The following is a 13,738-nucleotide window of genomic DNA, read 5'->3' on the forward strand; positions in this document are numbered from 1 at the left end:
GAAGGTTTCAGAACCTCATTAGCCTCTGCTACAAGAAAACTGGTTTTTAAAACCGTTACTTGAGTAGGGCAAGGTCTCATAGAGTTGAGCGCCATTTTGTTTCCATTGCACTTTGCACATTGATAGTAGCAGTGAAACACGAGCAGGCATAGAGTTTTATAGTAAGTATGCCAGCAGGTTAGCTGGTGCCTATTTTCAGAATAAATAGCTGAATCAGCGCTAGGGCATAAGGGACAAGAAAAATGTCTGCAGCAAGCACTGGACATCAATCGTTCGAAATGTTGAATTTTCATTGCAAATAATGTATGAAGAAATGGAATTGAATATCCAGCGCTTACTGTTGTGTCCACTGTTATCGTCCTTTGTTTCTACTATGCATTCTGAAGCAATCGATGCAGTGCTTAAGTCGGGGGGGCGGGGGGGGTGGGGGGGCAAGGAGGGGCTCCTCGACAGGTATACTGTAGCACTGCGGCACCGATTCGACAAGCCCTAGCTAAGTGATTTTATTACCAATAGTGCCTTGTGTGGGGCAATTCTAATCCTGCATGAGCGTGAAGCTGCCTGCTCGTGAATTAGCGAATATTCACCTTGGTTTCTTTAAGTTACCAGTTAATTTTAATTCGTTTAGTTATGCATCATGAGTGCTGTGTTATACCAAAGACTCATGCATTTTGTCCCCTTTTGTAGATAAGTACGTGTGAAACTATAAAATATATATTGTTGTACTGCCTGAGGTTGTCAGCGAAGCAAGGCAACTAATGTTTTGTGTTGCAGGTAGACTTATTTGCTTTGAGTTCACATACCTTTAACCCTTTACCTCCCGATTTATCTGTGATATATATTTTCCGAAAGTCCAATTCTTTCTAAGTGCTTAATTGATTGAATCGGCAAATTAAATAAGTGCCCGGAATAGACTCAGAATAATGTATTTATTTGCAGAACACCTATAAAAATGTGTTTATTTCTAGATAAAGTTGGCTTCCCTACATTGCTTGAAGTTTGCTTTTTCAGCGCCAGTAACGTAAACAAAAAGTAAACGTCACAAACACAACTTCAGTGGCCCGTGAGAGTTGTGACGAAACCGACTGTCACGTAGAATCACATTTAGTCATCTAGCAGGGCCCTAGTACGGCACACATCAAACCCAATATCACCAGGAGTGCCATCCCGCTTCAACACTTAATTCGCTGATATATATATATATATATATATATATATATATATATATATATATATATATGTATACTGGTGGCCACCCTATATATATATATATATATATATATATATATATACTGGTGGCCACCCTATGAGGGCCCACTAAAGGGAGACTTTAAGCCCTTAATCGATGTGTATTTCTAACATGACGTCATTAATTCCAAGGACGGATAGCAATTAAACGACCGAAGTTGAGAGCTTGGCCAGGACACATCAAACCCAATATCACCAGGAGTGCCATCCCGCTTCACCATTATATATATATATATATACTGGTGGCCACCAGGGCCCCCCTCCACTGAAGGGAGACTTTAAGCCCTGAATCGATGTGTATTTCTAACATGACGTCATTAATTCCAAGGACGGATAGCAAACGACCGAAGTTGAGAGCAGTAGCCAGGAGCTCCATATATGAGGTGTAAAACATTTGCACGGCTGTTTTTCGACTCCAATACATGAGAGTCAAGTCGCAGGGCCGCTCATATGACTTGTAGACACACAAACACAGGACGTACTATGAGCCTCGGGTCAACTCGATCCAATGCAGTCTAATAGAGAATCTATGTCTTTTTTTTTTTCAAATAATGACACTAGTTAGACAATAATAAAAATATTCGTGGCGCAAACACACGCACAAATAAAAGCCTTGGTGCTAGCAAAGAAGTTACTTCACGAAAAGCAGAGCGTACTTAACAACTACTGGGGTTTACATAGTATATAAGGTCACGTAGCACGTAAACCTGTTTTCATCGCAATGTTTCACCGTGGAATGTAGCCTCACCGCCATGTCGCACAACATCCTGCTGCTTGTTTCCATCGTTTCAAGACACGATCTTTTCAGTGGCATCGTTACTCCCCCTCCCCTTTCCCCCACGCACAGCGAATGGTAAAACGTTCTGAACTACCTCACTTTTTTTCTTCCTTTTTACCCTGCAATTTTGATTCCAAGTACGCAGACAAATGCATGCGCACCACATTTACATGTCACCTCAAATAGAGAAAGTAAGAGATTTGAATATTTTATATGTTACTGTATACAGCGGTGTATCAGAATAATGCGTTCGAAATTACTCTAAATAGGGAAAGCGAAAAAAACAATGTTACCTTCTCCGGAACACTTTTCCCACCGAGGCTTATGTTTTAGTACATCGAGGCAATAATTGCACAAGTAATTATGCAAATTAGACTAACCTTTTACCCGAAAGATTCAGGCGCTGTTCTTAAACGCAAGAATTGATCCGGCCATCCGAGAAGCTCATAACCGCTTCCAGACGTACAATAAGTTGACGCTCGATTCCGGCCAGTTTCACTCAGATAACGGAAAACTGTCACGCCCTGAGCAGACGCTCGTGTGTGACGTGACCATTTACGCCTCCGATCTCACTCGCTTGATGCTCGCTTGGTGGGCGTCACATTTGCGCCTCACCGGTCGTCGGGTGATCGGGAACAAACGCTCCGCTACCGCCGCAGGGAGATCCGTAAGGCCTGACGATGGCGTGACGTTGTCGTCACGTGGTTCGTTCCCCGTGCAGCATGGAGGTTCACTTCACTTGTGACATTATAAAGCCGCGTGAGAACGCTATTTATAAAACTCCCTAGTAGGAAGTTCTAGGAATAGCGTACCCCAAGAGCGTACCCAAAATCGCACACCTGCTTGCGTTCATTCTAAAAGCTGCTTACACGCTTTGGGACGTATCTTTGTTAATAGTAGCAAAGTGGGCTTGATGGTACTGTTCATCTTCAAAAAAGAAGCAGCAAAATGCTGCCTCTCCCGTAATCAAAATTTAAGTAGATGTAAGCATGAAATGGCCACCGGCAAAGCAGATTGGTTGGAGATGATACTAGCCACAATCTTAAAATTGGTATAGTGCATGTTCGCAAGGGCACACCACATCACACCACACAACCATCCGCGGCGCGCCGCACGCTGCCAGGCGGTTACGCCATCTCCCGAAGGAGGAGGTGCAAAACCCGCGCCGCGGAACTCGCGCACCGCTGGCGTTGAAAAGAGCACAGCCAACCCTGTCTCAGCACCAAAAGATGACAATCAAGTGTATGGTGCCCTTTATCTGACTTTTTAACGTCTCTATTGGAAATGAAAAATAAAAGTTCAGCGCACTAGAAGTTACAGCTTGAGTGACATTGTGAACAAACATTAGGAAGAACTCGGAAGCAATTTCTTTTTTTTTTTTTTTTTTGTAACTTGTTTGGGCAGCAACTAGCGTATGTAATGCGGTTCTGTACAAAGGGTTGGGGCCAGAGTCTTAACTTTTGACGGAGTGCCCGGATGATCTCGCTTGTTCTCGCAACGATGCCCGGATATTTTCGTTTGGGTGCCCGGACAACTGCTCTGGCTTTTGGCTCAAGGTCACTTGAAGGTCGTCGACAACGGGAGATAAAAGCATTTCATGCTTAAAAATCATGAGTCATTCCACTCTGTGAAGGTGGATGACCAGCGCGAAAATTGTAACTCATTGCAACTACAAGTTGCAATGAACCAACTAGCGTAGCAAGCCACCATTCTGCAAGTGGATGACTAGCGAAGCTGTTTAGCACACGACACAGAGGTGACACAGAATGAGATGGTGGTGGTGGGGAAAAACAGTTATTAACCATTAAATGGTTGCAGAGAGGTGATTGGATTAGGGCCGTATTGGCCTCCTCCCCTCACAGTAATAGGTGGAGCCCCTATTCCGGGGTCCCTTTGGCAAGCAACGCCGCCCGCGTCCGTTGAACCAAGGCCTTTTGGGTCTTGAGGTGTTGACAGCCGAGCAGGGCCGCCTCACAGTCCTCTTTGGTGGGGTTGGGGGCGGGGATGGAAGGGTTTGATTGGCACGCCCATACTATGTGGAAGTTGGCAGCCACCTCCCCACGGAACTGGCACGCGCCGTCAAAGGATGGGTTGAAAACAGAATGGGGAGTCCGTACTTCCGACGAGCAACGCGCCTCCGGAGATCGACGGCAGGAACAGAGACTAGAATGCAATCGTCGCCGGGAGTGCGCACTACACACGAGAGAAGTGAAATTCACATTGTGAATTACGTCGGGAGAAGTGAAATTTAATATGGAGAACAGCACCTTGTCTTATATCCACGCGCGACGGTGCCGCCGCCACGGGAGAGCGGCAGGAAACTAGGCACGCAGGCGGTTGGAACGCCGGCAAAGAGAGGGCGCAGGGCGGTGCGAACGTATAAAACCCCTTGATGTTAGAAAGTAGCGACACGCTTTGATCTACGCCGCAACACCCTCGCCGGCGCGGTCAACCTCCTCTTTTTCACCCCCTCTTTCGCGGAGGCAGCGCATCCGCCACGCTGAATGGCTGCGGCGCTCGAGACTACCCCGTCAGGTGACCCTGACGTCACGAAAACGGCGCGAAACTTGCTTTCGCGCGCCTTTAGTTTCTCCCGCTCGCCATGAGCAGTCCAAGTGGTGGTCGCCCTGCCGCTCCGAACGTCTGTTTCCCAAGTTTTTCCATCCTTTCGTAGGAATCTGAGATTCGTTCTCCGTGAAAATGCCTTGCTGCTGCGCGTTTCAATGCAGCAGCAGGCCAGAGAAAGGGCAAGCCTTATTTTATATCCCCCGAGGTGAACGGAATGTCGTGCGTCGGAAGCAGTGGCTCCATAACATCGGGAGAAGGGATTTCGCCCCTTCTAAGCACGCCGTTCTTTGCGAGGTGAATGTTGCAGCTTTCCTCATATTTGTGGATGAAGTTGCATGGAGATTTTAGTGCTCTTCGCATAGCCGGACTCTTCGTTCAGTTTAATACAGAGCACCGATAACTGTGCATATATTTCTTATAAGTGAGTCGGCTGAAATTTTCGTTGACTCTTCGAGCCGTGACAAAGCTTTTTGTGTTTTCACGCGTGCGTTAGTTTTCAAATGTATGTAATTTGTGAGTTAATGCCTGTAACTCATATTTTGTAGTTGTGTGCATGTGTGTGTGCGTGTTTGTGTATGTGCGTGCTTGTGTGCGTGTATGTGTGTGCATGTATGTGTGTGCATGTATGTGTGTGCGTGTGTGTGTGTGCGTGTGATCCTTGCGCCTGATACTTGTGAAGCCAAGGAACTATTTTACTCTTATTGCGTGCTTATTGTATCTTTGCAAAGTTTCAATACTGCGAGCATTTTATTTTCCTTATATACTTTATGTTGCGAAGGCATGAACCGCAATATATAGGTAGATAAGTGGTATTACGTATTATTCGCGCATGCTCATTAAGTACAAGCCACGCGCTTCTGATAATCTCCCTCAATTCTGATAAACTTGACATCTTGAAGTCTGTAAGTTAATTATCAAGTGCCAGTCTTATCAGTTTCCGTGTAAGCAATCAGCCTTTTTTTTTTTTTTTTTTTTTTTGACAGAGAGAGAGGCTTAGGTTACTCCCAGAGGTGATGGAATGTAATTTCTCGTCGTTTCATAGTGACGGAATACAGGCGCGTGTGTAAAGTTCTATGTTGGCTGTTTCGCAAACACAGCACGTATTTCGCACAGTGGCATTGGTACAAAGGCTTTTGGCCCACTCATTTTGGCGAATTCACTTTAAGTAAACTATCACATTTCTTCTTGGTTACCTTCTCTGAGCCTTTTAAGAGCGAAGATAGTGAACCAAATTCTCGTTTATACTCTACGCTGCTTATATTGTATGCACCCAATACACCTCCGCGTTACGGACAAGCCAAGTGGCGACGTAGAGGTAAACAGCTCAGCCACTGCTTGGTACTAATTTTTTCGGAGCGCTTCCGCTTGTATTTATCGAAGCGTCCTAAAAAAATGGCACGACGTTCTATCGGAAACGTACTTTCGTCATGACAGTTTCACAATGGATAAATTCCCATACAACGCTTCAAAGGGTCGAATAAACAAGCGCGCGCATTGATTCTAATGCGGCTGCAGCGAACCACTGGAGGGTTCAGCGCCGCGCCGGCCCGGTGAGGGGGAGAAATCCGAGGAGAATTGAGGAGGAAAGCGCGCGCGTGGGGGAGCGTGTCGCTACTTTCTAACATCAAGGGGCTTTACGAACGTAGACATGGCCGATGTGGGTAGGCCTTTTGGGCTAAGATCCAATTGTAGTATGGACTTTTTGTGCTCTCCCTCGTTACATCTACTCTCCATTTTCTTTCTTGGGATTTTTCTCACTCTTTCTATTTTCTTCTATAACATTTGAAATAAAACCTCTGTTGTTACCCTTGTTCCTGGGAACTCTTTGGGTCCCAGGTGTGACAAGAGTAGTTCAAGGGCACGTTACAGGTCCCACCACACGGAGTCCACAGGGGTATATGTCATTGCGCTTGGACCCCTTCTGCACCATCACCAGGATCGGCCCACATTTTTGCACACGCACACGATAAATGCAAGGAAGCCCATCAATAAACAGCGTCGCTGTCAAAAAAAAAAAAAAAAACTAAAACTAAAGCCACTTTCACGAAGTGAAATCTGTCTGTCTTCGTTTTGGTAGACCCGAAGGAACGTTTTTTTGTCGAAGCTCGGGGTTGGCTCGACGTCGTCCCATCCGCTCTCGTGCCAGCTCCCGATGCCGCTCGCGACGAGTGGCTTTCATTTTTCGAAATGGCGCCATAGATGGCGCGCCGCACAGGAACACTCTGAACACCTCATACTTTTCTGTAAAGGGCTTAACCCTACAGTGCAAGGCAACGGGGCTGATTTTTTCAAAGCATTGGGGTTTAGGGACAGTGAAGGCAAAATAGACTTTAAGCGGGTAGAAATAACCAAACAGAGGTTATCTGATTGGTGGATAAAATCAAGGCAGGGGTGAAATTTCACCCACCACAAAGTACAAAATAGGTTAATAGTCATGGCTAGGTGGCGTATACCACCGCCCGGTTTAAGGGGTTCCGCCTCATCCATCCATCCATCCATCCTCTATACATATAGGGACTTCACTCTACCTTATACCCATCGCCTCTCCTCCTCGCGCCCTGCTCGGCCTCTCATTGGTCACCTCCTCCCCTCCAGCCCACATTTCTCATTGGTCTTCTCTCCAGCGCTCCTCGGTCTTCTCTGCTGGTCACGTGACCTGTCCTCCCTCCGGCGTGGCTCTCATCATCTACTGTCACGTGACCTGCTTAACACGGACGGCGACTGGTAAAAGGCACTTAAAACGAGGGTCTAGGTAGAGTTAAAGTGTTCTAGAAACTTTAGTAGAGTCAACGCCTCCTCTAGAAAGGTAGAGTGTACTAGAATGGGAGAGTGGGTCCAGCGGACGCCTTAGCAAGCGCCGAGGATGAAGAAAAAAACGCGTAAAATGTGGCGGCGCTGCCATCGCCTTATTCTAAATCTCCGGCCAATAAACGTTGGCTCCGGCTGTTTCGGCAGCGCTCATTGGCTGAGGCGAGCTCGCGGGCTGAGTAACTGTCGTCTGCTCGACGCACCGTCGTTGTTGCGTGGTTTGCGTTGTTTCCGCCGCTCTTTTTCCATTTTATTTACAATAGATCGGTGGGGAATAATCTCAGTGTTATCGCCACCGAGTATCCGCCTGTCAAAGCTCCATGCAGCTGCGGTAGGGTCTCCGACGCGACAAGCGTCCGGCCGGCGAGCGGGACCACTCATTCAGGAGAAAGCGACGGTAGCGCCACCTTGATTTTCAATAAAAAATGCCTCAGCGCAGAGCCCTCGTTGGACCCACTCCCCCACTCTAGTACACTTAGTCTAGGCGAAGCAGGGCGCATGATTCTTGTTTTGTTGTTGTTGCCTCAAAACATGGCTCATACCCACAGGGGGTATTGGCCACATTCGATTGTTTGAAATGTGCGTCTAACAAAATACCAAATGGAGGTAAAGGCAAACATTTAACACAGAGCAATAGTCAACTCAATGTCAACAGAAATTTTGAGAGGGCATATTCATAAATTTAGGGAAAAAAAATAAAGTGAAGTATCCCACGGTCGGTGCCCTAGCAGTGAAGCCTTCCTGACGCTTCTTCATTCTTTAGAAACAGTACACACGCGCTCTTCTTCCACTTTTATTGCGATATCAATTCTATGGACACTCCAGGCGCATTTTTACCGTCGGCGTCACCGTGATCTTCCGTATAAAGACCAAGGGCGATGACTGTGTCGCCGCGCGCCGTATGTTAGCTCTATTTGAGAGTGAAAGCGTACGAGGGGAGCTTACGACCGCGGCTCAATCTCGTGCGCGCAATCGAGGAAAGCGGGAAGGAAGCGCGCCGTCTTCCATGGAGCGCTAGGTTCCGGGGGAGGCAGGGGAGGGAACGGGGGCGCGTTTTACTCCCGCAGCAACGGATTACACCGGGACCGCGTGCGCCATATCTTGAAAGCGATCTGCGTTGAGGGCAGAGTAGAGGCGCTTCGACGACTCACACCTATCACACCTATGTGCGTGCTGCGTTCTCGCCGCTCAGTTTGCGTTGAAACGATAGACAGCACGAAGGTCACTTCGCTCGCTGCTGCTGCCGTCGCCCTTCCTCACGCCAGCGTTTTGACAGGTAGTGGCAGCTAGTAGTTATTGTTTGTGGACAAGATACGACCTAAAGGGTGTAAACTTTTTTTTTTTAGAGTGTAGCTTGTCCTCAACTATTATCGTCACATGCCTTGCATGCTTTTCCTTTCTTGAAAATTCCGCGGTCGTTAGTTTCCTCTCAAGAATGTTACTTCACGCTGATAACGCGCATGCTGTTCTGGAAGTACCGGGTGGGCAGCGTTAGATAGCGGAAAGGCACGCAAAATAGATGATGCTTGTTTGGGGGTAAGAGAAGCCCCAAAGGGCGTTAACATTATTTGGTGTTGTGAAAAACGATATGCCTCGAAAGGTGTAAACTTTTTTTTCTCTCTCTCTCAGTGAAGAGCGACAGATGGTTGGCTCCGGCGGCATCCTGACATGCTCTTGCATCAGCTTGCGGTCGTGTCATAGAGAATTTTGTTTCTTTACGGTCGTGCTTTGACGGCATCTACAATTGCTTGTCAGCAAAAAAAAAAGCACCGCATTGCATTATAAAGGAACAAAACATTCAACCTATAGCAAGTTCCTGTGCCAAAAACCGTCCGAATGCGAGAAAAATATCTTGAAACCCGTGGTGTCAGGCACCGGAGCTGAGGTTTAGGCGCGAAATTTGAAAGAAAGCAACAACCAACCCTTTTTACACCACATGATCGAACGAACTTCGCAGATATCTGAAATAACATTTAATCGATCTGAACTAAGTTAGCGTTGAACTATCCCATATGCGTGCTACCGAGTCATGTCAAGGCGAGTTGCAGCGGAAAAAAAAAAATAAAATAAAACGAACGCGCACAAGAAGGCAGACTTGCTTGTCTTGTCCCCTGAACCTTCGTTGCTTTATTCATTTGTTTATATTTCTGGAGGTGGGTGGGGTTTCTTCAATCCACGTAAACGTTTCGTCGTGGTCTTTATACAATATATTATTTACCGCTCGCAACATTGATATTGAAGTACAGGTAAGGTGCGCACCAGCTCAATTGGTTGACTAGAAGTTGGAAGAGGCACGACTACTTCTCCAGGAACTCAGCATTACCCCAAAAGAAATCTGCAGGTATAGTCTTTCACCATGTAAATATTTAGAGACCAACAACCACATACATTCAAGTTCACTGTTGATTGTATAAAATGACGGTAAACGGCTCTCGTCGCAGTCATCCTTTCCCCGTTATTTGCTCGCTACTTATAATGGACCACTGTTGGTGACCACGATGCCTCTGCTATTTCAAAAAAAAAAAAAAAAAAAAAAAACGCACCCATGTCATACGCTATATCCGACGGAGAATGGTCGAAGGGCTGTCTTTTTTCGTATATTACGCACCCTCCGTACTTGGTCCCAGAGTAGCTGACAGTCTAAAGACAAATTTTCAACGATTTGACTGCTTCAATTGCGGAATTCAAATTTGTCAACAGGACCCTCATTCAGTTGAAGTATACGATGCAATTAATAGCAAAATTGATATATACGTGTTATTAATTTAATCGTCATATTTGCCGCTGTTATGCGTATATGTGACGAGGCACGGGCGCACTCTACAACCGCGATGCCGACGTACAGGGCTTGATTATTACACAAGTTTAGCTGTTGCAGTTAGAATCTGACAGCTATGTAATCGTGCTATTTGGCATTGGCAAGCTGATTGTGAGCGTGCATTGGCAATTGACAACGGTTCCTGTCGGAAAAAAAAAAAAAATAATAACGTCGTAGGATGGAGGTAAACAATCGCCACGTCGCTCCTCGCGATGGTCCGCAAGAATAATTAATCTAGCGAATCACGGACGGAACCTTGTTCTGGCCCCTACTGCAAAATGTTTCAGCAGGAAACAGCACGGGAGCGCTCGTGATTGACGATACACTAACAAATAGGTGAATGCCCGCACGGTGAAACCGGCGCCCTTGCGCACGGAAGACTGTTGTTCCGACCGCGGGTCAGAAAATCGCAAGAACGATTCGGAACACCGGCAAATCGGGATAGCGTCAACCAATGGAAAAGTACGCTAACGAGATGACTTCGAATTTGAAAACACGACGAAAGAGAGCGAACGAGCGAGTGAAAAAGAGAGAAAGCGGGAGCAACAAGAAACGTAAAAAAAAAAAAAAAAAAAAAGACGCACGGTCGAGTTTTTGAAGAGTGGCACCGGATGGCGCCACCGGTACACGCCGCGGCGAGACGCCAGAAAGTGCCTTTCTTGCCTACTTTTCGGCCAGGTAAGGGAGAGCTATCGCGGTAGGCCTAAAACGCTGCGATCCCGAAATAATCGTTCCTCGTGGGATGCTTCGCAATGACCGCCGACGAGATCGCGTGCACCGTCTTCAACGCACGCCGGGAGGCGACAAGGTGACGGGCCGCTGGGACTGCGAGCAGCGATGAAGCAGCGTCGGCAGCGATCATCGACAAGCCGCCGTCGCGACGTTCGACAGCAAACCGTCGGGGCCGCCATGGGTTGGTTGCCTGTCGCGGATCGGCCGCTTCTGTGTGTGGTGCCGTGCTAGCGTGTGCTTCGGCAGTGCTCGGGCGCCTGTGAACCGCCGCGAAATCGCGCGCCCCTCGCCTTCCTCCGCACGAGCCTGTGTGTGTGAGCGGCCCGTGCGTTGAACGTGTGATGAAAACTCGAGTCAACGCGCCTGTTCGCGCCATTTGCGGCTGGGGGAAATAGCCAGTGTTTCTTTCGTTTGTTTTTTTGTTTGTTTCACTGCTGCATCCCACCACAACCACCAACCACCGCTTCTGCTGCTGTTTTAGTGAGTCTCTCTTCTCCTCTGCTGGACTCACAATCGCTGATCTCCCGAAAGCGCTGCCCAAAATCACATGGCAACAACATGACTGATCAAGCATGGATGTCCGGATCAGTGATTCAGAGGAACTGTGCACCGCGCTTAGGTGACTTTCGGAGAAGATGCCAAGGAAGTTCAAAACACAAGGTCAGCACACTCCCTGTATCTCTTTTTTGACCGCACGCTTTCGGCATGGTACTACAAGTGGGCTGGCGGGGGAGAGCGGGGGGATTGATCTTGATCGGACAATAGTCGCGGCGGAGCCGCCGCCGGGTTCCTCAGGTTCACGGGTTCGTCGTCGTGGCCCCCTCCGGCCGCGAAGCGAAATGCCGCCGCGTTTTCAACCCCCCCTTCCCCTCACCCCAAACTCATGGGCCAGGCATCCCTCGCCGCGCGTTTTGTTTACAGCAGGCTTTTATGAACATCGCGACCGCGAGTTGCACGCGAAACCCCGAAAGTGTGCGCACGCGCGATAGTATACGCGCGCACTTGATGCGCTGTCGCCTTGGCATTTTTCGTTGTTTTATTTTGCTTCGGACGAACCTACTACACCACGAAAAAGCGTTCCAGCAGGTCCCGCGTCTCTGCAAACCCGCAGGAACCGGCCGCCGAATCCAGGAATAGCGGTGAAACCGAAATGAGACGACGTGTGCATCGACTTCTAGGTTTGTCAGTGTGTCGTACTGGCCGAGAATTGTCGTTTGTGCACCGCAGAGGACGCTAGTCACGTGTCAGCGGCTTTTGCAATGTGTTCGACCTGATATATCGGCGTGTATGAGAAGTAGCGCTAGAATCGGCCACACAGCGACCGAGTTTCCTTTTGCGACGCTGTAACGTGACTTTTCAGCGCTGACCACGCCGCGCAGTTGCGATGTTGAAGGCGTCCAGCCTATTCGGCGACGCTGAACTAAAATTATGTGGTTTGTTTTGAAGAGCTGGCGATGCTTTAGCAGTCATTTCCGCTTCAGTTTCACTGAGCAGTGGGGAAATGCGGAAACGGCAATTCCGTCTCTTAGCCCTTTAAAGAAGCTTCACGGGATGACTGTCATATACTTCTAGGGCCACCAGAGTTTGCCAAAATGTTGGATAGTATTACACAGAAGTTCTTGGTTTTGAAGAGTTTCTTACAAAAGGCGGGCTACAGCCTAATGTCAGCTATCAGGCAAAAAAAAGGGTGCGACGTTTTACAGCCCTTTCTAGAGTTCTCCTGTTTGGTGTTTGCTATAAGCTTCCGGCACCTAAAAATGTTCGAAAACATGAGGGAAGGTCCTTGTGATGGGAAGACAGGAGCAGAAGGAATTACCTGATTTTTCATTGTCGACCGTTCTTGGGTTTGCATTAGGGAGGACATCGGGGCTGGTATAATGTAAGGATTCCTTTTGCTCATTTCTATTCTTTTCTTAGCACCCACCATTCACAACTGGCTGAACTCTGTGATAATGCAGGCAGAATGCCACTTGGACCATTGACAAGGTGCGAAAAGGAATAGCATTGGAATATAATTGTTACATTAGCCTCACCCAGCTTTTTTGATACACACGCTTGTGTTTGGCATCAATTAAGTGTGTCGGCATCCAGTTGATTGTAAACTGTTCAAAGTTGCGAGTAAAAGTGGAGGCCACAGGTGTCAGGAGAAAAGCATTCTTTTCTTGCAGCCTAGGCATACAATCTGATATCAACTGGTACAGCCTGCATCTGGTTGTTTGACCAATGCAGTGCACAGGCACAATTCTACATCACTCAGCTGCACCATCACAAATATGTAATTTTTTGCCGACACCACGGTCCCTAAACATTTGCTCCTGAGGGTACACGTAGGGACTCTGCCTAAAGCCTGGAGCTGGGAAAACACAAGTTTCATATAGGAATAGCTGAGTCACATGTGCTGTAGAAAGGAAATCAAGAAGCTACTGTATGTAGAATTTTTCAACACTTCTTTGGCGCCACCATTAATTCATACTGGACTGTTTATCCACCTGAGAGGCCTAGTAAAGCGGTGTAGCATCTGTCTCCTGCACGTGCTTGGGACATTCATAAATGTGAATGTTTTGGCATCTGAATGTAAACATTGAAAATGCCTATAGGCAAACCATACATGCTTAAGTGTTGAGGAAATACGGAATAACCGAAAGTTGGCCAGCTTTTATTAACTGCCATTAAAAAAAAGTGCTTTCCATTGTGTTGGATTTCGCCAATGCGGATGTCAAGGGCAGTTCAGAAGCCTTTATTTCTCTGTGTTATTGTCCTGTTTGAGAACCTAACATAGTTGTTAG

General features: G+C 47.4%; 1 protein-coding gene across 4 annotated transcripts in view; it reads left to right on the forward strand.

The window, feature by feature from the left end:
• The first annotated feature begins 10,876 nt into the window (after nt 1-10,876).
• Nucleotides 10,877-13,738, forward strand: part of LOC119434064 (collagen alpha-1(I) chain-like) — a 135,434-nt gene continuing 132,572 nt past the window's right edge. For all 4 annotated transcript variants that reach the window (XM_037701379.2, XM_049658835.1, XM_049658836.1 and 1 more), the window contains exon 1: nt 10,877-11,612. In XM_037701379.2, the coding sequence (XP_037557307.1) occupies nt 11,588-11,612 (25 nt within the window). In that variant the 5' untranslated portion in view covers nt 10,877-11,587. The remainder of the gene's footprint in view (nt 11,613-13,738) is intronic.

This window comes from Dermacentor silvarum, chromosome 11 (assembly GCF_013339745.2).
Source record: "Dermacentor silvarum isolate Dsil-2018 chromosome 11, BIME_Dsil_1.4, whole genome shotgun sequence".
NCBI classification, from domain to species: Eukaryota; Metazoa; Arthropoda; class Arachnida; order Ixodida; family Ixodidae; genus Dermacentor; species Dermacentor silvarum.